Source organism: Pelmatolapia mariae, linkage group LG3_W, assembly GCF_036321145.2.
Source record: "Pelmatolapia mariae isolate MD_Pm_ZW linkage group LG3_W, Pm_UMD_F_2, whole genome shotgun sequence".
NCBI lineage: Eukaryota > Metazoa > Chordata > Actinopteri > Cichliformes > Cichlidae > Pelmatolapia > Pelmatolapia mariae.
The window spans coordinates 37,409,421-37,436,878 of NC_086229.1; the positions used below are offsets into that span (position 1 = coordinate 37,409,421).

General features: G+C 40.9%; 1 protein-coding gene across 1 annotated transcript in view; it reads left to right on the forward strand.

Annotated features, from left to right (window-relative positions):
- Positions 1–24,781: 24,781 nt before the first annotated feature.
- The window catches only part of LOC134622460 (protein NLRC3-like), a 29,600-nt gene continuing 26,923 nt past the window's right edge, over positions 24,782–27,458 (forward strand). The window contains exons 1-2 of the mRNA XM_065470161.1: positions 24,782–24,818; positions 24,943–26,743. Of these exons, the coding sequence (XP_065326233.1) occupies positions 24,782–24,818; positions 24,943–26,743 (1,838 nt within the window). The remainder of the gene's footprint in view (positions 24,819–24,942; positions 26,744–27,458) is intronic.

Below are 27,458 nucleotides of genomic sequence, written 5' to 3' on the forward strand. Positions count from 1 at the left end.
GGATCGTATTAATTATGTGCACTATAATGTCCTGAGACTGGCAAACTTTACCAGGTACGCAGTTGAAGGGCTTGCTGAACAGTTAAGTCCAACATCTTTAATGGCAGTACAAAATCGGATGGCGTCAGATATATTGTTGGGATAAAAAAGGGGGCGTTTACGCGATGTTTGGGGATATGCATTGTACTTTTATTCCAAATAATACAGCTCCCAATGGCTCTGTGACCCGAGCGCTGGAAGGCCTGCGAACGTTGTCCACCACAATGCATGAGCATTCGGGTTTGGAGAACCCACTGGAAGCATGGATGATCTCTGTCTTTGGGCAATGGAAAGGTTTCATTATGTCAATTATGGTTTCTTTGTCTGTTTTTATTGCAATAATAGTGACGTGTGGGTGTTGTTGTGTGCCTTGTATCAGAGCTTTGCTTGTAAGACTTATCAATCGTGCTGTAGGAGAATCTGATACAAAGGCAGACACCATGATGCCACTTTTGGGAAATGGGGAGTCATATTATGAACACATTATGGTGAAAGATTTAGTTTAGGTTTATCTGCCATAGGGCAGATAAAAAGGGGGAATTGTAGAAATGTTTAGCTTATTTTAGAGTTTACATATGTAGGAATGTTTAGCTTATTTTAGAAGTTTAGGAATGTGTTAGTTAGAATGTAGAATTATTGTAAAGACACTGACACTGCCCTGAATGTAATAAAGGCCTGATTGTGTCATGAACTTAGAAGTAGATTTTAGGAGGCCCTCCCCCATTTGAGCTGTGAAACTAAGACAAAGAGGAGTTGATGTAAAGTGGAAATTCCTCAGGGTATACTTAGGTGGGGGTTTCAACATTTGTGACTTGATAACGGTGGTCTGGAACGGAGATGGGTTTTTATGACATCCGGGAAGGCACTACATTGAGACACACACCTACAGTGCTTTAATTTACGCACCCACACCCACATGCACAGTCATTCACGTGCACTCACATAGGCACATGGTACGCGCACACACAGGCACTCACGTGCTCGTGCATACACACAGAGACAGAGTTTGGAGCACACTGTGGGGGATTTATGATAGGGCTGCTTCTATAAAGCTGGGTGTGACTAACAAAGGGGTGAAGATTGTTGCAGAGGGACACCGGCCTCGTCTTCCCTTCTAGAAGTGCATGCTTAAATAAAGATGAATAAAGATTTTGTAAAAATAATTACTGAGTTCCGGTGCCGTTTCTGGATTCCTCGACGAATAAAGAACCGGGGCAAAACTGATTTCGTAACACATCTAAAGAACAAAATGATGTTTCTATGAGTCAAAAAGCTCCAGATGTTGTTCACAAAGAAAACAAAGATTAGGAAGTTAAACACAAAGTGTTTGGAGCCAAAATGTTCCCAAGCTGCTCTTTTTGAAATGGCAGAGGTACAGTGGTGTCTAACAGCACACTGTGGAAGGCAAACATGTTCTTGTTGGATGAAACTTCATGAATCCTTTGTAGATTTGAGCTTTTGGAGCCTTTCTTTTCTCTTCAGGTGTACAGAGGCTGAGGAGGCAGGTGAAGCAGGTGGAGCTGTTGTAATGCTGGCAGAGGGTGTGTCTTAGTAACTCTGTGAGGTAGAACTGGATCCAACATTGTGGATGTGTTGATGTTGGAGCCATTAAGATTCTCTGCACACTGTAGGATTTCCCTTTGATTCACTGCGGGGGCATTTTGGAGTCTGTCAATGAAACTCTTCATATTTGTGTTTGACACCAGTTTATAGAAACAGACAAATGTGTCATGCTTTTGTTCGGCCTCCACAAATATACACATTTGTTCATTGGTTGGACTTTTTGGAAGGAGACACATTGAAAACCATGTTAATAAGATCTTGTTGTTTCCTGTGGATCCGACACAGAGAGTGGACTTCAGACAGAAAGCGTGGAAGAGATTTTAGAGGCCGTGTGTGGCAACAGGAAGTTTCTGTATGTTTGCTGATCTTCCATGTGGAAAACAACACGTGATGTTTGTGAAGTTCTACAATGATCATTGTTCTGACAGCATTTTGAGTGGGAACAGTTCAAACTGGGAGTAGTGGGAGTTATTTACTGATTGAAACAAGCTGAATGTTTCTGTGCACGATGAAGATCAGCAGCTCAGCTGATCAATGAATTGACATCTATCAGTCATTTCATGAGATGAAGTCATCAGCAGACATTTGTTCTAACTGTGTGATAAATGTCAGAACGTCAGGGCTCTGCTTTAGTCACTACTTGATGATCATTGGCTCATTGTTGAATCACGTGGCCCAGTCTGACCTCTGACCCTTTGCTGCAGGTCTTCTGTGTTATCTCCACTTTCATGTCTGATCTTCTGCTGTATCGTCCAAAATAAACATCTGAATCATTTCCAACACTTCAGCAGATCTTTAGTTTGGGCAGCACAGTACAAAATAACACATATTGTACTATACTGCCCACTTCCTGATCTTATTGGATCTGTGTGTGAGGTTGGTGAAGGAAACACATGTTTACTGAGTGAATCGCTGCCATTAGGAACTAGTTTTTATATCACAGCCTACAAATCACACAGGACCATTTCTGCAAGTGAAAAGTCCTAATTGGAGGAAAATAATTGTGTAGTTTGTGTGACTGTTGTTTGTAAATGAAGAATTGTCCCAACTACATGTGCTGCTGACCTTTGACCTTTTCTTCAGGTGCACAGAGGAGTCTGTGGAAACATCCTGAGGCAGTGCTACAGATGTCTTCAAATAAAGTGGTGTATTATCCATGTTTTCTATGAATCACATCAATATCCTGATCTAACAAGCCCCCTTTTTGTGGATTTTAGAGCCTCTGACTTTTGCTGCGTCTGCGTCTCATTTCAAGCACAAGAGCCTATATTTCATGTGGACTCCAATCTGCCACCTGCCATCACGTTTTCAGGGTTCATTCAGTGTTGAAATGTAGGACAAACAGCAGCACATGTTCTCTAAATGTTTGCAGTCATTTTAAATGAAGCTGATACTACATGAGACATTTTGCACATTTATTGTCTTTGAACAGAGAATAATAAAGCCATCAAACATATACAGGCTGTGCAAATACAAACTTCTGTGGTGCATTTGATGACCTGCAGAGGAGAACAAGTTGGGCTTTTCAGCCCTAACACAACCTCTTTGTTCTCAATACTACAAAACCTTCAAAGGCTGATATGCAAGTTTGCATGAATCACCAACACAGTTGTGTTTGTTTCTAGTATAGTTATAAATAAGCTGATCAAATATCTGCTGACTGATTAGATCCAGTATCTATTACAGATGAACTGGATATCACAGCATGTTGTTAATCCGTCATATCAAACTAAACAGTGTTGCTGGTGTAAATATCCTCCAATAAAGTCAGATGAGGGCTGCTGTTGCCAGGTAACGATGATGTCACACTGGATCTTCTGATCTTTAGCATCGTAGCGCTCGGAGTCTGATGTTGGCTCATGTGTTGTCATACACCAACATGACGTTCTACTAGTCAAGGCCTCACCTTAACCCACTGATGCTGATCACACAGACCCACTAATAGAACTGTTTGATCAGGTTTATGTAGCGTCACCATTAATGTCACATTTAATCACATTTACATTACAAGCCCACTACAACCATTATCAACATTTTAAATTACATTATACATCTTCCCTAATTAAATCACCACTATTTTAACCTGATTCTTTTTTCCACCTTAACAGTTCATCCTCACATCAAACGAGATATTTACCCTCAAAAAATGTACCAACAAAAAAATGTACAAATAAAATATTTATTTTTCAACTTTTCCAAGTGAAATCAAACAAGTGTATTTAACAGTGAAACCAGAGTGGAAGCTGCTCATATAGAGTCCAACTCAGGCTAAAGTAAGCTGAGTAGAGCAGCATCATCAAAGTGTCGGCTCTCTGAACACAGTGCAAGATCGCCATCTGCAGGACAAAACTAGTTTTTCTCCTCGTCAACATCAAGATGACGTCATCGTACAGCAAAACATGCAGATCAGGTGACATGACTGTCTGAGAGGCGGAGTTAAACTCTGGCAGGTAAGCATGTGGAGGAGGAGCAACAACATCATTGCATTATACAGGGCGTTTATCAATATGTGTACTTGTGCGTACTTGCGTTCTCGTGTACTCGTGATACGTCATCAGTCGGAGACCAAGTACTGTTCCAATTCGAAGTACGCATCACGCCGAGAACGCGAAAAAGTCCCGGATGTGTTCTCGATCCGCCCATTTTATCAAGCATGCATCGGTGTAGACTTGGGACAGCTATATATCCCAGAATGCATTTCGTCCAAAACTCAACAGCGGACTCCCGGCACATCGCCCCCCCCCCCCCGCTCGCGGTCTTCTCACTACTCAGGTTAAAGAAACCCCAGCAGCTGTCTATAGTATTGAGTGTCCACTAGAATAGAAATAAAAGCGTTCTAACATCTCACCTGCTTGTTTTTATTAAGGTATGTACACGTATGTACATGTACACTATTTTTATTAATAGAGGTTTCACTACTGAGGTTAAAAATGATATATAAGTCACTTAGATCACTTCTAAATGTTAATGTTTGGTTTATTTCAGTGTTTTATTTGTTCCTGAGTAAACCGGTTTGGCTGTGATTAAAGTTAAGCTTCATAACATGTTACTCACAGTTACATTAAGAGGGGACGGCAGTAGAAACCCCGGACCTGTGACATCATCACGTACGCTGGTGTTCCGACTGTACAAATCACGAGTCCGTGCTCGCGTTCTTGAGAATTGAAAAACGGCCCACGAGTCCGTGCTCGCGTTCTCGCCGGGTACGTACTCCCGTGCGTTCTCGGCGAGTACGTACTCACCGAGAACGCGAGTACGTACTCGCCGAGAACGCGAGTACGTACTCGCGTACTTGGGCATTGATAAACGGCCACAGTTTCCTTTCTAACTGGATGCAGCTGTGAACAAGAACAGCTGTGGAACCAGAGTCCTGAGTGTCATCTATGGATGAATGCAGGTCAGTGTGTTGCTGGTGGAGGTGATGAGTCACAGTGTCCATCTGAAGTTGGAGTCACAGCTTTTCTTCAGCTGCTCACCGGACACCTCCTGACCTTATTTCCTCGACTCAGCTGCAAAGTGCTTACGGGGTCAGTTTCCTTTTCCTCATCATTATCTGCTGTCATTCAGACATAAGTTGAGCAATGGTTTAACCAATTTTCCATCGAAGGAATTAAACCGAACATAGGATGTAAGTTAAGGAAATATAAACTTTGACTATGGAGCACATCTCCTTCAGCGTTCACAATAATGGATTGCATTTCAAAGCCGCTGGGGCAGAGGGGGAAATGTCATTAACAATGACGAGTGATGAGCCAAAGAGGGGAGACACCCACTGTCTTTCAGGGTGAATTGTTCCCTGAACCTGAAAATCAAGCTCTAACTTCTGGCTGAGGACAAGGAATGTTGTTATTTAAGGAGGGAGATCAAATTTGGGAAAGAGAAAAACTGACTGTTTAAGTGGAACCTTGTGAGGGAGTCTGAAAAAACCACGAAAAGAAACATATACACAATCACACACACAAATAGAAAATGTGTTAACCTTAGAATACAAAAGAGCTCATGAAGATCAGATAGCAGGTTTAGCATAGGAGTCTGGTTATCATGTTGTCCAACTCGCTTAGTGTGTAGTAGTTTTCAGAAGAGAAAATTTAGAATTTAGTGATGATGGTGTGCAAGTTGTGTGGTGTTTAACGAGATTTTCTGTGTATTGAGCAGGTGAGGTGATGTTAGTTGACCTGAGAGTGTCAGGACCCTGAAGAACTTGTGGCAAAATGTTCTGTGTTTAAGATTGTTGAGGTTGTTGTTGTAGTGATGGGTTACTTCTATCGGTTAGATTTGTGTTGTTTTCTTATTTTAATAGAGGGAGTTTTATTGAACATGCACATGTCTAAGGGGGTCCATCATTTTTGTAACAGTGCACTTAGAAAAACCTGTCAGGTGATTTTGTTTTGTGTTTGGATGAGCCAATAATCAGCTCTCTTTTTTCTCATTTTTGTTCTAAGCAGGCCTGCAAAAGAATGAATAACAGCGCTGACAAAAGTCTCAGGACAACAAAGATAAGGTGACCTTTTCCAGATTACAATGGGCAGAGGAGAAGGCTAAGTCTCTGTCTAAAAGGATTGCCGCGAGCCAATCCAGTCCAAAAGCAGAAAGAACTATTTTCCTAAAAACAAAATAAAACAAATGAATGAGCTCATGTTGCTGAGAGTGAAGACTGATTATTTGCGAGGGAGTCTCCACTATCAGCAAGACCTGATGTTAATGCATGTGAGTGAATGTGTGTAAATGGATGGTGACTGGACGGACGAGGCAGACCATAGGTTGGACCGACTGGACACTGAGATAAAGACTGGACTAAGGTTAGACACATGACTGATAACTGTTCTGTTTTAAGTTTCCTTTTATAACACAAGTTGGATCATAAGTGGGAAAAAACTGAGTATGAAATGTGAAGTTCTGGTTAACACACAGGTTTTGTTTCTAGGAAGTTCCAAGGATGCAGGCTGTGGATGGAGCCAAGAGAAGATTTGACATAATGATTAATTTGATTTCATTCCTTAAACACAGGTTTGAAGGGCCGGAGCATGTATACCTAATATGATATGACTAACCTTTTTCTTTTAATCTCCTAAGCTCGAGTGAAGGATTTTGAGTTTGTAACACATGAGATGTGTCACAAAAGGGGGGAGTTATAGGATTTAAGGTTTAATTTGAAATGGGTTTTAGGATCGTTTTATGACGTTTGGGGTTTTTGATAATTTAGATATGGTAAAAATTGAGGCAGAAATTGTTATTTTCATGTTCTTTTTTATCTGTTTTTATGCTCAGATGGTGATGGTTTATATCTTACCCTGGGCGTGTTTAATAAAACTGAAAGTGTTGCTCACACACATGAAGGGCATGGAGATTAAGTAAAGTTAATATGAAGGACAGAGCCCAGAACATGATATGGTGAAACAACTTTGAATGATTAAAAGAACCTTAGATGAACACAGTAGATTATTGAGGTGTAGCAGAGAGAGGCTTTTTGTTTTCTATCCTTTACAGGAGAAGATTTCAGGACCACAGCAACCACAGGGGGGCGAGAATCCTGGAAGCCCCAGACCGAACGGAACCAACCAGAGAAAGGAGAAGAACAGAGCACAAATACACCTAGTTGTTTATATTATAAAGAAGATCAAAAGCTTGTTAGACACAGGTTATAATGGAAGCATAAAAGGGATGAGAGGAACTTTACATAACATAGAAATCCTGCAACAATTCGTAAATTGCCCAAACACAGTGTTCAGACCGGATATGCGCTACCCGTTAAAGGGGGCGAAGAAATCAGGCCTAAGTTTGAAAAATGAAATGGGTTAACTCGATAGAGGATGTTTCCAAAGGTTGAGAAAATAATGTAGGACCTTTTACCAGGGGAAAGCTAATTGTATCTTTTACACTTTACAGTGTGCACTGAGGGAAGTCAGGAATAGTTTAAATTAGGATTGAAAAAATTAAACTAGGTGAAAGGGGGTGTAGGAAGTAGATTTAGGGCAGCTCACAGCCTGGCGTAAACGCAAGGTGCCGTCACACGGCTTAAGTTATTTTTTTTATTTTTTTTTATGAAAAAATAATAAGGAAACATTGAAAACATACAACCCGTTGAGGAGACAGATAGGGTTGGGGAATTGAAAGGTTTTGTTTGTTTAGCATAATCTCTTTTGTTATCTTTTAGCTTTAACAGGGAACATGCCTCTCTGGAGCTTCTCTCCTGATGCTACCCCGACAAAGACCCTTATCCATAGAGACTATGTCAGCTCCCAAACAGACAGCAATAAACAACTTAAACATCAATAATAACAAAGCAAGAACAATACAGAATCCACATCTGAACCGAAGAATAAAACAGTGAAATGTGGATTAGTAAATATTAGGTCTCTCTCCTCAAAGCCTCTGTTAGCTCACGCCAACCGGTCGCAGCAGATGGCTGCCCCTACCTGAGCCTGGTTCTGCCGGAGGTTTCTTCCTGTTAAAAGGGAGTTTTTCCTTCCCACTGTTGCCAAAGTGCTTGCTCAATAGGGGGTCATATGATTGTTGGGTTTTTCTCTGTATGTATGAAGCGCCTGGAGGCAATTTTTGTTGTGATTTGGCGCTATATAAATAAAATTCAATTGGATTGTATTGAAGTAAACTTAAATGTGATAAATTAGGAATTAGTTCATTTCTCAAGGGAGAAATGAAAAAGGGGGACTGGTGTTGGGAATAAAAGAAATATTTTTAATGTGTATCTGCTCATTATCTTGTTTTATGTACTTTAAAAATGAAGGCTTGTAGAGCAAGGCCACCTTTGACTCACAAACAAGTGCTCAGCCAGACTGAAAAACAGGAAGTTTTAGTGCACAAGGCATATTAATAGATATAGACACAAAAAAGAGGAACTCCCCATATAAAACAATGTTCAAGCCTGTGTGACGTGTAAAGCACCGAAATAACACCATATAAGTCACAGCTGATGATTCTAATGTTAGAGAGCTCTTGCAACTGGCGTCTGAGCTGTGCAGAGGTCTCTCACCCCCGGAAGATGATTGAATAAAGAAAGACAGGTACTTATGTATGTCAGCATAAGGTTGAGTCCAACAGAAGCAAGGCACCCTACATGCATACAGCATGCAGCAGGGGTTGCCAAAATAATATAAAAAACAGCACATGTAGTGAGAGAACACTCACTAAAAGTTCTGACTACACATAGTGTGGTGGCATATGTGAACTCGCAGGCGTTCACTATGACATCATTAGCACAACAGAGACTGAGTAAAGTTTTAGATGCTCCAAATCTGACATTTACACATGAAGGAATCAATCAGGAGAACCTCATGATTGTACTAAGAAAGCAGAAGTTGAAGGGAAAGTCAGGGAAGATTTAAAAGCAGAACCTATCCCTGGAGCTGAGGATTGGTTCATAGATGGCTGCTGTCATCGTGATGAAGAAGGATCGAAAGCAGGCTATGCTATAGTCTGCAAACAAGGAACTGAATTTGAGCCCACGAGGAACTCCAGAAGTGGAAGGAGCCACGCTGGACGGGTCCTTACGAGGTCGTTGCCAGAACAACCACAGCAGTTCAACTAAAAGGGAAAGGCGATACCTGGTATCATTGGTCGCAGTGTGCGCCAGCACATGAGAGTTTAGTAGAGGAAAACTCCTCTACATCCAACACAGGTGGTAACGAGCAGAGGCAAAATAAATCCTCTCACCTGTGCAACGGGCCAACCAGTAGTCCACCTGGGAGGCCGAAGAAAGAAGAGGAGCAGCGCAGAAGGTCGCCACGCCAGCAGAAAGGAGCGGTGACAAGTTGAGGACTCCACAAAAGCAGGGGAGTTTCATTCCAGAATACAAAGTTTATATAACATGATGTAAACACACGAGTCAGAGACACGTAATGAGAAAACTGATTAGAATGTTCCTTACAACTACATGTTTATTGTATGCAATGATATTAATTATGGCTGGGTTGTTTATTGTCTATATTTTGCAGGGCACTCCGGACCACTTGTCTGAACACGGAGGCCAGTCCAGCCCAGCACTTCCTGAGACTGTACTTGCCAAAACGGGATCGGTAAAAAAGACAAAAGCGCGAGGTGTCAGGTAAAGGTGATGAGTGTCTCAGCATGAATAATGGCATAGAGTTGAATTATGGTAAAGGGTCTACCAGCTCATTCACATTTGATTTTTGTGACGTCATTAAGTGTACAGGAGCTAGTAGTAGCTGGAGAGCGTATGATGTATGGGTCTGCAATCACCCCATGATATGCTTAGGGTAAATTTAGTTGATGCAAAGTCTAAGCCGCTCGCAGAAAGCTTAATCACCATTCTGACTGATCAGATGGTAACTTCGGGAACAGTAGCTCAAAAGGAACAGGAACCAAAAGGGAGAGTACTTCTGACAACAGATTACTTTAGACTGAAGCCTAAGGATTTGATAAAGCGTGCCACGGGTTTCAAGGACAGTAACCTCTGGCTTGATTGGGTGGCTCAAAATGCTAGAGAACAACATTTATCTGACTGTGTTGCCTGTGCTTCAGCTAGGCAGGTAAAGGCTATTCCACAACACAACACACGTACCTTAGCCGCCAGAGGTAAGAGACATATTTTGACCAAAAGAGGGACCCAGGGTACACATGCATATGACCCTAGGTTAAACTCTCCGACCTGGATAGACTCTATTGGAGTGCCCAGGAGAGTTCCAGATGAGTACAAGCTGGTAAATCCGATAGTGGTAGGATTTGAAAGTATATTTCTTTGGGTAACACCTAATAAGAATGTTGATCGCATTAACTATGTTAATTGCAATCTGCTGAGGCTCTCTAACCTAACCAGGGATGCCATGATGGGGTTCGCAGAACAATTGGGTCTGAGTTGGATGATGGGAAATCGAATGGCCCTTAACATGAGAAGGGAGGCGTGTGCGCCATATTCGGAGACATGTGCTGCACTTTTATCCCTAATAATACTGCCCCAGATGGCTCAGTAACCCGAGCTCTGGAGGGCTTGAAAACTTTGTCTAAAACTATGCATGAACACTCAGGTATCGAAAATCTGCTGGAGTCCTGGATGACATCTGTGTTTGGACAATGGAAAGGTGTGGCTATGTCAGTGATGTTTTCTTTGACTGTACTTTTGGGAATACTGGTCATCGCTAGTTGTTGTATCATTCCTTGTGTCAGAGGATTGTTGGTAAAAGTAATGGCGAGGGTTCCTAACCCTGGCTGGGTTGAGGGCATCTACCAGATGAACTTAGAACCCATAGAGTGGGCCAGGGAGTGATACAACATGAAGTGTGGTGACATTCCTTGTTGGAATGTCAAAAGAGGGAATGTTGGGATTTAGAGATTCTTTTATTGTTATCATATAATCTGTCTTATGATAAATGCATTGATGACATGTTTTACAGTATTATTTTATCAGTAATATTGTTTACAGGGTTCATATTGCATTGAATATGTTTGTCATTACATTGACCTTTCTATTTACAGGTCTAGTTCATTTTATACACATTGCATATCTGTGCTTGTTTAGAGTTGATGTTCTATCCAAGAGGGTCTTAAGCTTCACTGGTGAGAGTAACCAGGTGATACATGTTGAGGGAAGATGAGAACATAGCAGGTTAATTGCATGCATGCTTACAATACACATAAATTTAGTAGCAGGCTTGAGCGAAGGCCCAAGTGTCTTCTGCTTCTTTTTGAGACCTGCGCCAATTCAGTCTACTTAGTGATTGAGGACGAGGGTCCATTATTAGCCCTTAGAGGCCCTGAAGCTTGAAGTTGTTACCTTAAAAGGAAGGTGTTATCAAAAAGAGAAGTTATATGTCTGTTTATAGTTATTAAGATGTACAAGATCTACCCTTGTCTGTAAACAATGACTGTACACAATATATTTTTGACTTGTATTGACGTGTATGTGGGGGTGTGATCCTCTATGCTATAAAACCAGAACCCAGTGTATTTTTGTCAGAGCAAAACAGGCCATATGCTGATGATTGTTCTCCGTTGTCAATAAACTGATGATCTCGCTTCAATTGTTTTACATCTTGTGCACCTGAGTACACTTCAATGAAACTCAAAACGTGGGACACACAATATGGAGATGATGACTTGGCATTTGTTAGGGATGAGTGTAAGTATAGAGAGGAGGAAATCCCATTCATGTACTCTGCAATGTGCATTCTGTCCTTGTAACGTGTTTACTTTTTTCAGATTAAATAGCTGAGAAAAAAACCCATCAAAGTTGAGGTAAGTATTCACCACTGTATCGTGTTTTTTTTATTAGGGTCAAATTTCTCTTTGGGTAAAACTTAAGCCAACATCCAAGTGTCAAAGGTCGGTTCTAAAAAAACAAGTCAGTCCCTGAAGCTTATTTGTGCCACAGATGCTAATTCAGTGACTGCGTGTAAGGAATGTTTTGGGACCTGTCTGGTCTTAAAAAACTAACTTTGTTGTTACGTTACAGCAATATTGAGGAAAGACTTAACGGCTGATCATGGAGCAGGATGAAGGTCAAAGGGAAACTCCCTGCCACGCTTCCGGTTATGCTTCCATCCGGCGTAGTCATCCAGCCGGTCCGTGCTATATCGCCCCTCCTGACCCGGAGTGGTATATCGTTTTGTAGAAAAGTTTGATCGATTCGCTCTCTCTCTCTCTCTCTCCCTCACTCTTACAAAAATAATAAATTCTCTGGAGTTTTTTTCTTATACGCTTATGGTACCCGACGGAGGAAGCATCCCGATCTCTTGGAGGTATTTGACCGGGATGAACCGACGGTCGTCTGATTCCTTCTTGATGTGCATAAAACAAGGCCGTTTTCTTCTAGGAATTCTGTCTATTTTCTGTTAATGAGAAAACCCGTTGTAAAAGGAGCTCAAAAAATGAAGAAAAACTCTTTACTTTCAGTCTGATAAGGAGTGGCTGCACAAAACCAAAATACCTCATTGGGGTGATTTAATAAAATTATTTGGGATAGAGATCTGAATATGTGCTTTTTTTTCTTTTTCCTTTTTTTCCTTTTTTTTTTTACTCGGGGTTATTTTTCACGTACAAGGAGTTGAGGCCTTTATGAAATTCTTTGCTTTCCCGGAGGCATTAAGAAATACTAATAACGATTAGAGGGGTTGTTGACTTCTCCTCGATGTGCTTAGTACAAGACAGTTTTCTTTTAGAGTTTCTGTCACAAAACCAAAATACCTCACGGGGTGTTTTAATTGTTTAAGTAAGAACGATTTCTGAATATGTGCGCGGTGCTCTTTTCACTTAGGGATATTATTGGTTTTAACACATGCAAGCAATGGTGTAGCTCGCCTCCAACCGGCACTATATATAAATGCAATCCGTTACTAGTCGGATAATCTTAGAGGTTTTTATTTTATTGCACCTGTAATGTAAGAAAGCAAAATAAAGCCACTATTGAAAAAAGAAATAGCTCTTTACTGAGAAAATGGTTATCAAGATAACATTGTCATAATATTTAAAACAGAATTCAAACTATGAGTTTGTCTGTGGAAACTGCCACGATCATTCTGTCTCTCTATACAGCATGCGCTCCGATCTCCGCCGACTCATCAGAAATCTGCTGCGTCACCCTCTCTTCCACGTCCAAGTACAGAGGAACGCAGGGCTGCAGAGTGAAAGGCTCCATCTTGTCTGCGCATAGAAAAGTGTGCGCCGGCCCCTCTGTTTTTATTCTCCTCCTCCTTTTTTCCCACCGGATGCAATTAGTCACACATATGGAATCGATTAAACACTTCTGGAGTACTTCCGGTAAGGTCAAAAGGTCAAGGCTGGGGCCATCAATCAAACTCGCATTCTTCAGTGACACCATATGCCATATGGTTATTTTTTTATTGTTTCACTGATGCTGATAATAATGAATGTGTCATATGTGACATATGGTGTGTGGGGGAGCATAGAGGGATGATGGGCACTAAATAACTTCCTGTTCCCTTAAATAATGCACAGATAGTGGCCACTGTGTCTGTACTGTCAGAGCTGATGTCAGAGTGTGTTCACCTGCACAGGTTTGTGTTTCTGGCACTGAAATCACAGTTAGATATCAGTTTGCTCCCACAGACTGTCTTTAACATGAGTGTAATCAGTGTAATCATGCAGACATACTGGATTCATCCACAGTTCAATAAAATCGCTGCATCTTTATAACTCATCCCGTGGACATTTACACATCACTACAGAAGTCCCTGTTTAAACTCGTCTGTTTGAAGCTTCAGACAATCATTGATCGCACTGATGGCTCTTTTCTGTCAGAGCTGGTCTATGATGTTGGAGATGATCTGGATATTTCTTAGACTGATGACTGTGCTGCAGCTGAAACACTTTGAAGTTCACTAAATATAGTTTCTGAGGAGTTTTTGAACACAGCTGCAGACAGTCTGCATGTGTTCTGACAGCATTTCCCACTGAAATATGCACAGACTTAAAAATGTGCTCATTAAATGCTGCTGTCAGTGCACAGCAGCTCACTCCGCACAAACATGTGAACAGCTGTGATAGAAATGTCTGATTATCTCGAGTCTGTTGAAAAGGTGGGAGGAGAAAACAGCTGAAGTATTAAAAACTGCTTCACTGTCTAAAAATATATGAACTGAACTGAATTTGATTCTTTTAAAATCCTCTAAATGTTTCTTTCAGCTCTAAAAACTGTATTGATACTACATTACAGTTACAGAGTATTACTTCAGTTATATTAGTACATACGTGTATTTAATTATGATGAACACATTAAACTCTGAGCTGGATTTAATTCATTTAAAGTTAATGTCAGCCTGTAGTTTTCTATGTGAGTCCATGTGAGGATTTTAAAAGGAGATTCTTTGATTTGAACCAAATTCATGTTGATTTTCAGACTGTAATAATTTTGTTGATAATTTACCTGATAAAAAGTGATTTTATTATTTTAATAACTGCTGAATCTGCTCAGAGAAAGAAATAAAAACTTGGTGAATTGATATCAAGTTACTGATGTTTCTGACAAAGTCACACAGTCAGAAACATCAGTGAGACCTTACATTCATTCAAAAACAAAGTGCTCTTATTGTGAAAATCTGCCTCCTTCCCCCTCCCACCTGTCCTTCAGGTGGAGCCCCGCCTCCTTCCAGGAAGCAGCTTACCTGTGTGTCCGTGTTTAGTGTCCAGGTGTGGAGTGGAGCTTGTTGTTGGTGTGAAGAAACTGTAAGTTTGCTTTGTTTCCTCCTTTAACAGTTTGTCTTTAGGAACTTTACTGTTTGTTCAGCTCATGTTTGAATTCTTCACACAACAAACTGTGTGTGTTTGTATTTCCGGTCTCTCCATTAAAGTCAGTGTGTAATGTTTTCCAACAAGGCCGAGTGTCTCCGCCATTTTCTGGCCTTGTGTGATCAGAGTCTGGGAATCAGACTAAACACACTGAATGGGGCCTGAGCTCCACCGGAGAGCCGCTGAGCTCCGGATGTTTTTATTTACACGGACAGCAGGAGACAGAGAGCGAACTTAGTATAGATGTGTGTTAGATACAGGTTCAACATGTCAGTCTTAAAAATACTGCATCACAAACTGTTGGCTCCTCTCCAACAGGAAGAAGTGTTACAAAACACACAAAACTGAAAGTCAACTTAGAACTACAGCTAGATCTGAAAAAAGTTAAAGTAGAAATAAAAACTGCACACACAAACTAAAACTAAATTATTGAGAATGATCAATGAAATGATTTTGGAAAACTGATTAACATTTTACAGGAAATGGTCTGTTAGTGTCGTTAGTTTGGCTAAAAAAAAAAAAAGTCACTGCTTTCAAAAAGTTCAGCTTTTATCATAAAATCTGCATTAATCCACGTCAGTCCAGCCTCTGACACACTAAATATATAATAAATAAAAAATCAAATATAAGCTGAAACAAGCAAACTCACCGTGGAAACTAACTGAAACTAAACAGAATTAAAAACACAAAGTGAAAAAGAAATACAAATAAAAGCTAATTAGAAATTACAAAACTACAACAACCTTGCTGTCTGTGGATATGTTTTGTGTGGAGGTTTCAGCCACCACAGATGTCTTCCTTCATTTGTCTGTCAGTTTTGTTTTTCTTTTTCTTTTTTTTCTGTTTTGTTTTTCACTTGTTGTCTCTTGCAAGACGTCTGTAAGATTGCTGGTCATTTCTGAGATGTAGCGATAATATCTTATTTAAGTATTAAAAAGTCAGTCAGTGAGATCATTTAAAGATAGTTACATATCTGCCACAGTGTTAAGATAAGTCCTCACCCTTGAGGCAGCAGGTGGAGGGACAGCAGAGGACTTTCTTTTTTTAAAGCAAATTTGATTCAGCAGGTCGGCCTCTGTTAAAAATATCACGAACTGTCCGCTCAGACTGTTCACACCTAAACAAAGATGGAGGATAAAACATGTTTTACATTTCTCAAACTGAACAAAAGTTACTGTATTAAATTTAAAACACTGTTAATAAATCGGAACATTTAAAGATGCTTCAGTCACGGTTTTTATATTAATAGTAAGTCAGATGTTGAGCTTTGATGTGAAAAAAGTTTTGCTTTTTTCCTGGTGAGGAAAAAAGTTTGAAAAAAATCAGTTTTAAGTTTTATATATACATATTTGATTTGTACGGTACTCGTATATTAATACTAAAGTAAACCTTTTGTCTTCTGTCTGTACAAAATACCAGATATTAAAGTGCAGATGTTACAGATGTTTATATCTATATTTTATTGTGAAACAGAACAAATGAACAGTTTAGCACAAACAAACGTTCACATGTAGATATTGTACTAAAGTGCAGTGAATATGAACTCAAACTTTGACTTTTAGAAGATTAAACTTTATAGTGACGTGTAGGAGACAACAGATGAACACTAACTTTGACATTTGAATACAAACGACTGATTCTGAGGATTTTTTTTCTAATATATTTGCTTGTTCTTCATAAACAGTAAAAAAATCAGATCAGTGGATCTATTTTACTGTTTTAATGGCAGCATAGACAGAAGTTTTATACCTCTGTGTTTATTTTTGAGGGGATCACTGTATATCAGTACTGTTATAGTTTAATATTATTTCTGTACAACTGCTTGAGCAAAAAAGCTTAAAGTTTGAAACCAGGACTTTAACTTTGATCAGAGTTTCCATAGTGAGTTAAAAATATTTGCACAGCAGCTCCGAGAACTTTTATCAACATTTCTTTGAATCCTCTAAATTTCATTCATGGGTGTTGGACTGTTCATAGGTCTCAATAAAGTTTGTTTCAAAAGAAAAAGACTGACACAGACACGTCATCCATTTGTGTTCATGTCATATGAAACTTAGAGTGGAAAATTCCTTCTTATGCTGCATTCAGGAGCACCAGTAAAACCTCGGTTCTCCAGAGATTAGAAACACTTTGGGTCACTTTGAATGGCGGCCATGAAAATGAGATTCTTGTATCAGAACCAAGAAATGTTGATTTTTCAGGGAACATTACTGATAATTAAGAATTTAGAGAAACACACAAACATATATTATTTTAATAACAGCTGAACTGCTCAGTGGAAAAACAGAAATGAGACGAGATTAAATCTGACACCACGAGGTTAAACAGTCAGAAACTCTTCTGAAAATCTGCCTCCTCCCCCCTCCCGCTTCCTTCCAGGACGGCTGTAAGTTGGCTTTGTTTCCTCCTATAACGGTTTGTCTTTGGGAACTTTAGGGACTCTTTTTTTCTCCTCATGAACATGATGTGAGACAGAGGACAGAGCTGCTTGTGTTCTGCTTTTTTGGGTTTCCCTCAATAAGCAGCTCCCTTTATGTTCTCAGTTCTTCTGTATCTAATGTCAGCATGTGAGTCATCTTCAAACACAAGCTGAACATGTTTTCATGGTAGCATCTGTAGGATTCATGGAAAAAGCACTGATTCAGGTCACTAACCAGGTTCAGGGAAATTGAGTATTTCCCAAACAGAGACATTCTGCTGGGATCTCTCTTGTAGACTCTGATATTTGTGTTCTTAAAATGTTTTGATGAAATGGGGAAAAAAATGTTTCCAATAACAAAAGAGAAAATCTGTTTGGTTCATTTTTCTTTCTTTCTTCCTTTCTTTCTTTCTTTATTTTATAGATATAGAGATATACCTCTAGATTAGATTTCTTTCTCTGAACCTCCACAGCTGCAGGTGGAGGAGATGGTGTCTCCGTCAGCAGATTCAGTGGAAAGGCCGGACTTAGAGGAGACTTCAAAAGGCTTCCAGACAGGATGAACTGGGCTAAATGAAAGAGAGGATAGAAAGGATTGTTTTGAACTTTAAATCATATAAAATCATTCCTGTAGTCCCAGAATAAAAACATTTTAAAATTTGAATGTCACAGCATATCTGAGTGAAGAATAAGTCAGCGTCTTTAGCATGTATAAAACAGCCTCAATTCACCAAAGACATCTTGTTTAACTATAGCTGAGAGCCAATAAGCAGATTTTTAGCACCCAGATCTAAAAATGTCTAAGAACAGTTGGTTCATAGACCCTTGGTCTGAGGAACAGAATATAACAGGGAGTCCAACACACTACTTAATCTAGTGAGTAACTAAGTAATGTACTGCATTACTTTTAAGAAAAGCAAGACGAAGAACCCGAACAGAGCAAATCAGCATGTGAACTTTACCCTGACTCAGTCTGAGCAGTCAGACACACACACACACACACACACACACACACACACACACACACAGTTAAATCCAATCTGAAGTGAGACTCAAAGTTCAATTTGTACGTAGACAGTAAAAAAACTGCATTTACAGTATTTCACAGAATTGAGTACTCCCCTCACATTTTTGTAAATATTTAATTCTATCTTTCCATGGGGATACACTGTGGAAATGACACTTTGATACAATGTAAAGTCAGTGTACAGCTTGTATAACAGTGTAAAATTGCTGTCACCTTAAAATATGCCAGCATAGAGCCATTAATGCCAAACTCGCAGGCAACAGAAGTGTGTACACCTCTAAGTGAAAATGTCCAAACTGTCAATATTTTGTGTGGCCACCATTATTTTCCAACACTGCCTTAACTCTGTTGGGCATGGAGTTCACTAGAGCTTCACAGGGTTCCACTGGAATCCTCTTCCACTCCTCCATGATAACATCTTGGAGCTGGTGGATGTTAGAGACTTGCACTCCTCCACCTTCCATTTGAGGATGCCCCACAGATGCTCAATAGGGTTTAGGTCATGCTTGGCCAATCAATTATATTTACAATCAGTTTATTTAGCATGGCACTGGTCTTTATGGATGTGTGTTTGGGCTGTTATCATGTTGGAAAACTGTCCTGTGGCCCAGTTTCCGAATGGAGGGGATCCTGCTCTGATTCAGTACGTCACAGTACATATTGCCATTCATGGTTACCTCAGTTAATTGTACCTCCTCAGTGCCAGCAGCACTCATGCAGCCCCAAACAATGACATCCCACCACTATGCTTGACTGTAGGCAAGAGACACCTGTCTTGGTACTCCTCACCCGGTTGCCGCTACACATCCCTGACACCATCTGAACCAAATAAGTTTATCTTGGTCTCATCAGACCAGGTAATTCATGTCCTCAGTCTGCTTGTCCTCAGCAAACTGTTTGTGGGCTTTCTTGTGCATTATCTTTAGAGGAGGCTTCCTTGTGGGACGACAGCCATGTGATGCAGTGTGTGGCATATGGTAACAAGTCCTTTTTAAAAGTCGTGTTTGATTTTATGCTTTTCTGTATAGTTCCTGGGATGTTTAGAACTCAAATTTCACTGCTGGAAAGAGTTTATTTTAATGCACATGCTGTTTTTTTGGCAAATTTGCATTATAACATTTATTGGGCAACCGTGGTTCAGGGGTTTGGGAAGCTCATCTGTAACCGGAAGATTGCCGGTTTGATCCCCAGCTCTCTCTGTCCTGGTCGTTGTGTCCTTGGGTAAGACACTTTACCCTACCTACCGCCTACTGGTGTTGGCCAGAGGGGCCGATGGCGCAATATGGCAGCCTCGCTTCTGTCAGTCTGCCCCAGTGCAGCTGTGGCTACAACTGTGGTTTGCCTGCTCCAGTGAGTGAATGAATAGTGGAATTGTAAAGTGCTTTAGGTGCCTAGAAAAGCACTATATAAATGCAATCCAATCCATTATTATTTACGTTTTTTTCTGCAGTATATAAAAATTGGTGTATTTCAAAAATAAAACTATGAAGACACTCAAAATAAATTTCCTATGCTGGGAAACTATTTTGTGCAACATTTTTGTGTTTACAGTTTAGAGGTATAACCCTCTTAAATGTCTCTAACTAGAAATGTATGTAAAAACAACAAAAACGTTTTTTTGGGTTTTTTTTTTTTTTTTTTGCAATTTATGTAATTACTATGCATTTAATGCATACATATTATTAAAATTTGGGCTATAAAGGTTGTATTGATGTATAGCAACTCGAAATGTTCCCAAAAATGGCTCTACAGCATGTAAAAATATAAAGATAAGCTTTGGCAGACTTGGTTCTATGGTAGGTCTTAAAGGGTTATACTGCTGTATGGCCTTGGCCACTGTGCTGCAGCTCCGTTTTAGGGTGTTGGCAATATTCTCATAGCCCAAGCCTATTCAAATGGCGGCCCGCGGGCCACATGCGGCCCAGAAGCAACCTGCGAGTGGCCCTGCCTGTGGTCCTGGCAGAAACACAGAGAAAACGCAAAAAATTAATTGATTAACTAATTTAAAAAAAATTAAAAATTCCTACAGCGTAGTGTAGACTGTGAATGCAACACTCCTAGTAGCCTAGCAATATTTAACCCACAATGCGCCGTGATGTAAACATATTAAACAATAATCGTAATATATGATGCGACAACAGCATGTCTTTCTCAGTCCAAACGCGTAAATTTGACAATGAAAACCGTCGGTTTAACCCTGCCTGGACTGACAAATACTTATTCATTTTACCGCCAAATGCCAAACCTATGTGTTTAATTTGCAGAGAGTGTGCTGTGGTACTTACGCAGGCACCACAATGACAAACACCAGACTTTCTACACAAACTTTCCAGAGCAATCTCAGGAGAGGGCTGCAAAAGCACAGTTTAATTGCGAGTTTAATAATCTTACAACCGGAGTTGTACTACCGTTGTGAGGGTCCTGTACAGCCCAAGAGAGCTGCAGCAGCTTCCCTTCGTGTTTGCTTCTTGGCGAAGAAGAAAAGGCCTTTCACACACTCTGAAACAGTGAAATACTGCATGCTGGCCGTGGTGGATGCGCTGATAAGTGACGAAAAAATTAAAGTAAGTGTGACATCTGCTATTTAAAAACGTGCCCCTGTCAGACAGTTCAAATATTCGTAGAGTTGAAGTTCTGGCGTCAGACGGGTTTGAAATGCTGTTAGATGACCTGAAGAACACTGATGTCTATAGCAGGAGATGGGTTCACAGCCAGAACTGATAATGCACAGTTGTGCATATATGTCCAATTTTTGGATGGGAAATTGCTCGCTTACTACCGTTAGAGGGACACACAGCTGGCGAAATAATGTTTGAGAAGATTTCAGCTCTTTTTAAGGGAAATGGTCTGGATATGAAGTCTGTATACTTGTGACGGATGGGGCTCCATCCATGGCAGGCAAAATCAGTGGTCAGCAAAATATTTATTTTAATTTGAAAGGGAATTATCAAAATGTTTTTTTAATTATTATTTCAAATATACAAAAAATAGTTTAGTTATAGCTCCCTTTTTTTAAATGGACCTTTTGGTGTGCATTTGTGAGAGGTCACCAGATTTACAGGGGAAAAGGAATAAAAAAATTACTTGTTTTTAAATACAGTTGTGTGAGTTTGAAATTGACCATGATCTGCTGCTTACTGGCTGCAAAAAAATGTCTGGCCCAGATAAATTCCTCGGGTTGAAATCTGGCTCAACTAACTTCTTAGTTGAATAGCCATGTCATAGCCTATAGGCCGTCTTTGTGAAGAGAAACAGGTCTCTGTTTCAGATCCTCAGAGAATTCTTTTCCATGATGTGCCATGTTAAACTTCCAGTGACCACTATGAGAGAGGGTGAGAGCAATAACACCAAAATCAACACACCTGTTTCTAGTGGTGCAACGGATCAAAAATCTCACGGTTCGGATCGGATCACGGTTTTAAAGTCACGGATCGGATCAATTTTCGGATCAGCAAAAATAGAAAAAAAAGACAAAAATTCTACTTGCCGTTTACTTATTTAAGTATTTTTTGTCTATTAAAAAAACATTCAACTGAAGACTCATTTCACACACTTATATAAAAACAAATTAAGGTGCATATGGACATTATGGACCATGCTGGGCAGCCTCTGCATCCTCTGCACACGGCCATAAACAACCAGAGGAGTCTGTTCAGTGACAGGTTGCTTCTCCCAAAGGCAAGGACCAGCAGACTTAAAAAGTCCCACAGGCCAACAAACTGTTTAACTCCTCGCTGGAGGGGAGAGGGAGGGGAAACGGGTACAGAGGAGGGGGGAACAAGTAGCTGTAGTGCCTTTTCACTGTGCAATAGTTTTTGTTAATATCCAACGGTGCAATAGACTCACAATACTTGAAGTGTGCCGTTCCCTTGAATTCTTATTCCTATTTATTCTATTTATCCCTTTTGTATTCTCTGTATTTATAAATGTGTATATTTGGTATATTTCTGCTCACATTCTGCAACTTCTGTCGGTGCTGTGCTACTGGAAACTGAATTTCCCGGAGGAACCCACCCGAGGGATAAATAAAGTTTCATCTAATCTAATGTAATCTATAGGGCAGTGCAGGGCTTTGTATCTACCACTCCGCTGTGATATAACGAGCGGTCACCGTCACGTGGCTTTCCGTTGCCCTGGAGCTCCACCCATTTGTAGTTAGAGCAACAGAAGATGCCTGGGACAGTTCAGCCATAACTTTATGCTTCTCCTGCTCATACATGCTTGGAACGATCTTGTCACACTGAAGTGGACGCGCAACGAGATATCATAGCGTGGCTCAAGCACGTTCATCACAGTTTAAACCCCTTGTTTTTCACAACAGACGACGGCCTCCCGTCTGCAGCTAAACACCCCATTAGCTTTAGTAAAAGCTTTAGCCCGGTCGGACTGGGCAGCAAAGGGCTGCTTAAATGCCGCAAACTCCTCTGCTCCGCTGCTTGGACCGCTAGCGCTGACCATAACTACCGCTTGACAGACTGACGACGCGCACCATACGCATACTTTTTTTTCTTTTTCGAATCTTCGGATCACGTGCGTACCGAACCATAGAGTGGGATCGGTTCGGATTTCGGATAAACCGTGATCCGTTGCACCCCTACCTGTTTCCCATTTGCCCCTGAGACCTTGTAATACTAACGAGTCACATGACCCTAGGGAGGGAAAATTGCTAATTGGGCACAATTTGGACATTTTCACTGAGGGGTGTACTCACTTTTATTGCCAACAGTTCAGATATTAATGGCTGTGTGTTGAGTTATTTAGAGGGGACATCAAATTTACACTGTTATACAAGCTGTACACTGACTCTACATTGTATTAAAGTGTCATATCCTCAATGTATCCCCATGGAAAGATAGGTAGAAAGGTAGAACTGAATTAAACATGCTGATTTATCTGTTTAAAAATCCTTCGTTACAAATACTGGATCTGCTTACATGACAGGTCAGAGGTCAGCAACTGTAACTCAGTGACTCCTGTTAATGTGACTCACTGAGTGTTTGTGGTTTACCTCTCAGACTGACTGAAGTCCACGAAAAGAAGATGATGATGGAGGAAGAGGAGGACAGAGCAGAGTCTGCAGGGTCCAGCTGTATGTGTGGGAGGAGTGACTGGTCCAAAGATCCAAATCCAGACTTCAGTGGTGAACCTGGAGCAACGAGGTCAGAGAGCTGTGATGACTCCTTTACATGTTTGTGTTTCCTGGATAAATCTGACCTGAAACATCCTCAGATTGTTACAAAGATTCATTAAAAAGAAAACAATGAAAGAGAAAAGATCCAAATGTTAGACTTGGTCATTTGCTGTTTGAGGACAGTGATGCTCATATCTGTGGGGAAAGTGTGACCTGAGTGGGTTCATGTTTGTCTTTAAAGAGCTGCTCTGATTCTCTTTGTGTCTGATCTGTGAAACAGTCTGAGAGGTCACACAGAGACCCAGCAGCTAAAGCCTGGATCATACTGGCTGCTGTTACTCCATCAGGACAACACTGAACCACAGTGGTGTGGATGTAGTGGATAAATCCCACCATACTGATGCTCAGAGTTAATCACAGGGAACAAAACCAGATGTGACCTTCAGATTGTGACCTTTGGAGTGGACGATGCAGATTTCAATAGAGAATAAATGTTGTTGTTTTTCAGCTGTGAAAAAAGAATCTAATTTTCTGAACTTAAGAATTTATGATGATGGAAAAAACATGGTGACTATAACACAACATTTCACTGTATTCATAGAATGAATGTAAAACTGTCAGACATTCATTAAATATGCAAAATGTCTACAGAAACATCAGAGGGTCAGATGTGAAGCACTCAGTGATTTTGATAAAATGACTCATCAGTTATTGATCTGTACTACACTGATCTACCACGTTAGTAAAGCTGGTGTTCTGGTGGAGGGAGACCTCGGATCATGTTCTGGTTTTGAAGCAGTGATCTGCTGATGGGTCAGTTTAATGAGCTTCTTCAAAATCATCCCTGACATCACCACTGAACAGACGTCCATGAAAACAGACTGAAAATTACTGATATGTTCACAATCTGAGAGTTTAAAACTTGACAAGCTTGATTCAGATGAAGTTTTTTCAGCAGAAACTCCTGGATCTTTATCCTGTGTTGATCTAATCCTTCATGGTTCCTCCACAGAGTGGACCAGCAGAGCTCAGAGGTTCCCAGTGGTCAGTCTGCCCAGCAGCATCAAACACAGCTGGACTCCATATTTATGGTCTGTACATGTACAACAACTACTGTTACATCTATTCTGTTCACAGTCATCTCCATGCTGCTCTTTGGAGACCAGTGTCAGTGTGTCCAACATGGATCTGATGTTTGATTCTGATTGGCTCATTCATAAATATTCTGTTCCAGCTGCTGGAGGACAACATCATCACTTTTGTGAAGAACGAGCTGAAGAAGATCCAGAAGGTTCTGAGCCCAGATTACCCAGAATGCTTTGAGAGTCAGAAGAGCAGCAGCAGAGAGGCATTTGTGAAAATCACAGTGGACTTCCTGAGGAGAATGAAGCAGGAGGAGCTGGCTGACCGTCTGCAGAGCAGTAAGAGGATTTATCTAAGGATTTAAAATTTTGGATAAATGAACATTTTCCAGAGATGGAAGATGGACATGTTTTAAAGATTAGTTCTTTTTGGAATTGAGTGTTTATTTTTCTTCTCATTCAGAACTTGAAGCTGCAGTTTGTCATCGTAACCTTAAGTCTGCTCTGAAGAAGAAGTTCCAGTGTGTGTTTGAGGGCATCGCTAAAGCAGGAAACCCAACCCTTCTGAATCAGATCTACACAGAGCTCTACATCACAGAGGGAGGGACTGCAGAGGTCAATGATGAACATGAGGTCAGACAGATTGAAACAGCATCCAGGAAACCAGACAGACCAGAAACAACAATCAGACAAGAAGACATCTTTAAAGCCTCACCTGGAAGAGATGAACCAATCAGAACAGTGCTGACAAAGGGAGTGGCTGGCATTGGGAAAACAGTCTTAACACAGAAATACACCCTGGACTGGGCTGAAGACAAAGCCAACCAGGACTTCCAGTTCATATTTCCATTCACTTTCAGAGAGCTGAATGTGCTGAAAGAGGAAAAGTTCAGCTTGGTGGAACTTGTTCATCACTTCTTTACTGAAACCAAAGAAGCAGGAATCTGCAGCTTTGAAGACTTCCAGGTTGTGTTCATCTTTGATGGTCTGGATGAGTGTCGACTTCCTCTGGACTTCCACAAAACTACAATCCTAACTGACCCTAGAAAGTCCACCTCAGTGGATGTGCTGCTGATAAACCTCATCAGGGGGAAACTGCTTCCCTCTGCTCGCCTCTGGATAACCACACGACCTGCAGCAGCCAATCAGATCCCTCCTTACTGTGTTGACATGGTGACAGAGGTCAGAGGGTTCACTGACCCACAGAAGGAGGAGTACTTCAGGAAGAGATTCAGAGATGCGGAGCAGGCCAGCAGGATCATCTCCCACATCAAGACATCACGAAGCCTCCACATCATGTGCCACATCCCAGTCTTCTGCTGGATCACTGCTACAGTTCTGGAGGATGTGCTGGAAACCAGAGAGGGAGGACAGCTGCCCAAGACCCTGACTGAGATGTACATCCACTTCCTGGTGGTTCAGGTCAAAGTGAAGAAGGTCAAGTATGATGGAGGAGCTGAGACAGATCCACACTGGAGTCCAGAGAGCAGGAAGATGATTGAGTCTCTGGGAAAACTGGCTTTTGATCAGCTGCAGAAAGGAAACCTGATCTTCTATGAATCAGACCTGACAGAGTGTGGCATCGATATCAGAGCAGCCTCAGTGTACTCAGGAGTGTTCACACAGATCTTTAAAGAGGAGAGAGGACTGTACCAGGACAAGGTGTTCTGCTTCATCCATCTGAGTGTTCAGGAGTTTCTGGCTGCTCTTTATGTCCATCTGACCTTCATCAACTCTGGACTCAATCTGCTGGAAGAGGAACAAACAACCTCGATGTTGCCTAAATTATTTAACAAACCAAAACTCCAATCTCTCCATCAGAGTGCTGTGAACAAGGCCTTACAGAGTCCAAATGGACACCTGGACTTGTTCCTCCGCTTCCTCCTGGGTCTTTCACTGCAGACCAATCAGACTCTCCTACGAGGTCTGCTGACGCAGACAGGAAGTAGCTCACAGACCAATCAGAAAACAGTCCAGTACATCAAGGAGAAGCTCAGTGAGAATCTGTCTGCAGAGAAAAGCATCAATCTGTTCCACTGCCTGAATGAACTGAATGATCGTTCTCTAGTGGAGGAGATCCAACAGTCCCTGAGATCAGGAAGTCTCTCCACAGATAAACTGTCTCCTGCTCAGTGGTCAGCTCTGGTCTTCATCTTACTGTCATCAGAAAAAGATCTGGATGTGTTTGACCTGAAGAAATACTCTGCTTCAGAGGAGGCTCTTCTGAGGCTGCTGCCAGTGGTCAAAGCCTCCAACAAAGCTCTGTGAGTACATTTGTACTCATGTCTTTACTTTAACATCCAACTGTGTCAGTAATTTATTTCACCAGACTTTCTGTCTTTGCATAAATTATTTCTCGTAAAGTTTTGGAACTGTAAGCTCCTTGATAACTCCAGAACTCAGTACACTCGAAATGCTGAATCCACCATAACTCTGATCATCACTGCTGCTGTTATGTTATCAGTCTTTGTTTAAAAACTTAGGCTGCATGTGCCTAATGTTGTGATACTTTATATTCACATGCATGCTCCTAGATACATTTCTACTGCAGGTCTATTTTTAGTCACAAATGTTGGTGAGACACTTGCTTTTACATGCATTAAAGAAAGCATTTGAATTACTCAGTGAATCATTGCAGCCATAGAAACATCTTTAGTTACACTTTAAACTAAACTATGCCTCGGTCTTCCACAGTGTGTTTTTGTTTCTTTGTTGTTGTTGGCCTGCTCTCTCCCATCACTCCAAACTGCTTGCAGCGGATGGTCATCTCTCCCTTTTCTTCCAGTTTTTCTTTCACACTGTTGTCAAAATGTTGGTGCAGCACCTCAGTTCATCTTCAGTCTGAAACCAGCTGTTTTAGCTATATCCCCTCAAGCACACCTTCCCTGGTCATCTCTGCTGTGGTTGCTATAAAATTTAACCTTGATTAAAAAAACACAAAAAAAAACTCAAGTCAGACTTGATGCCATTTATTGGCAG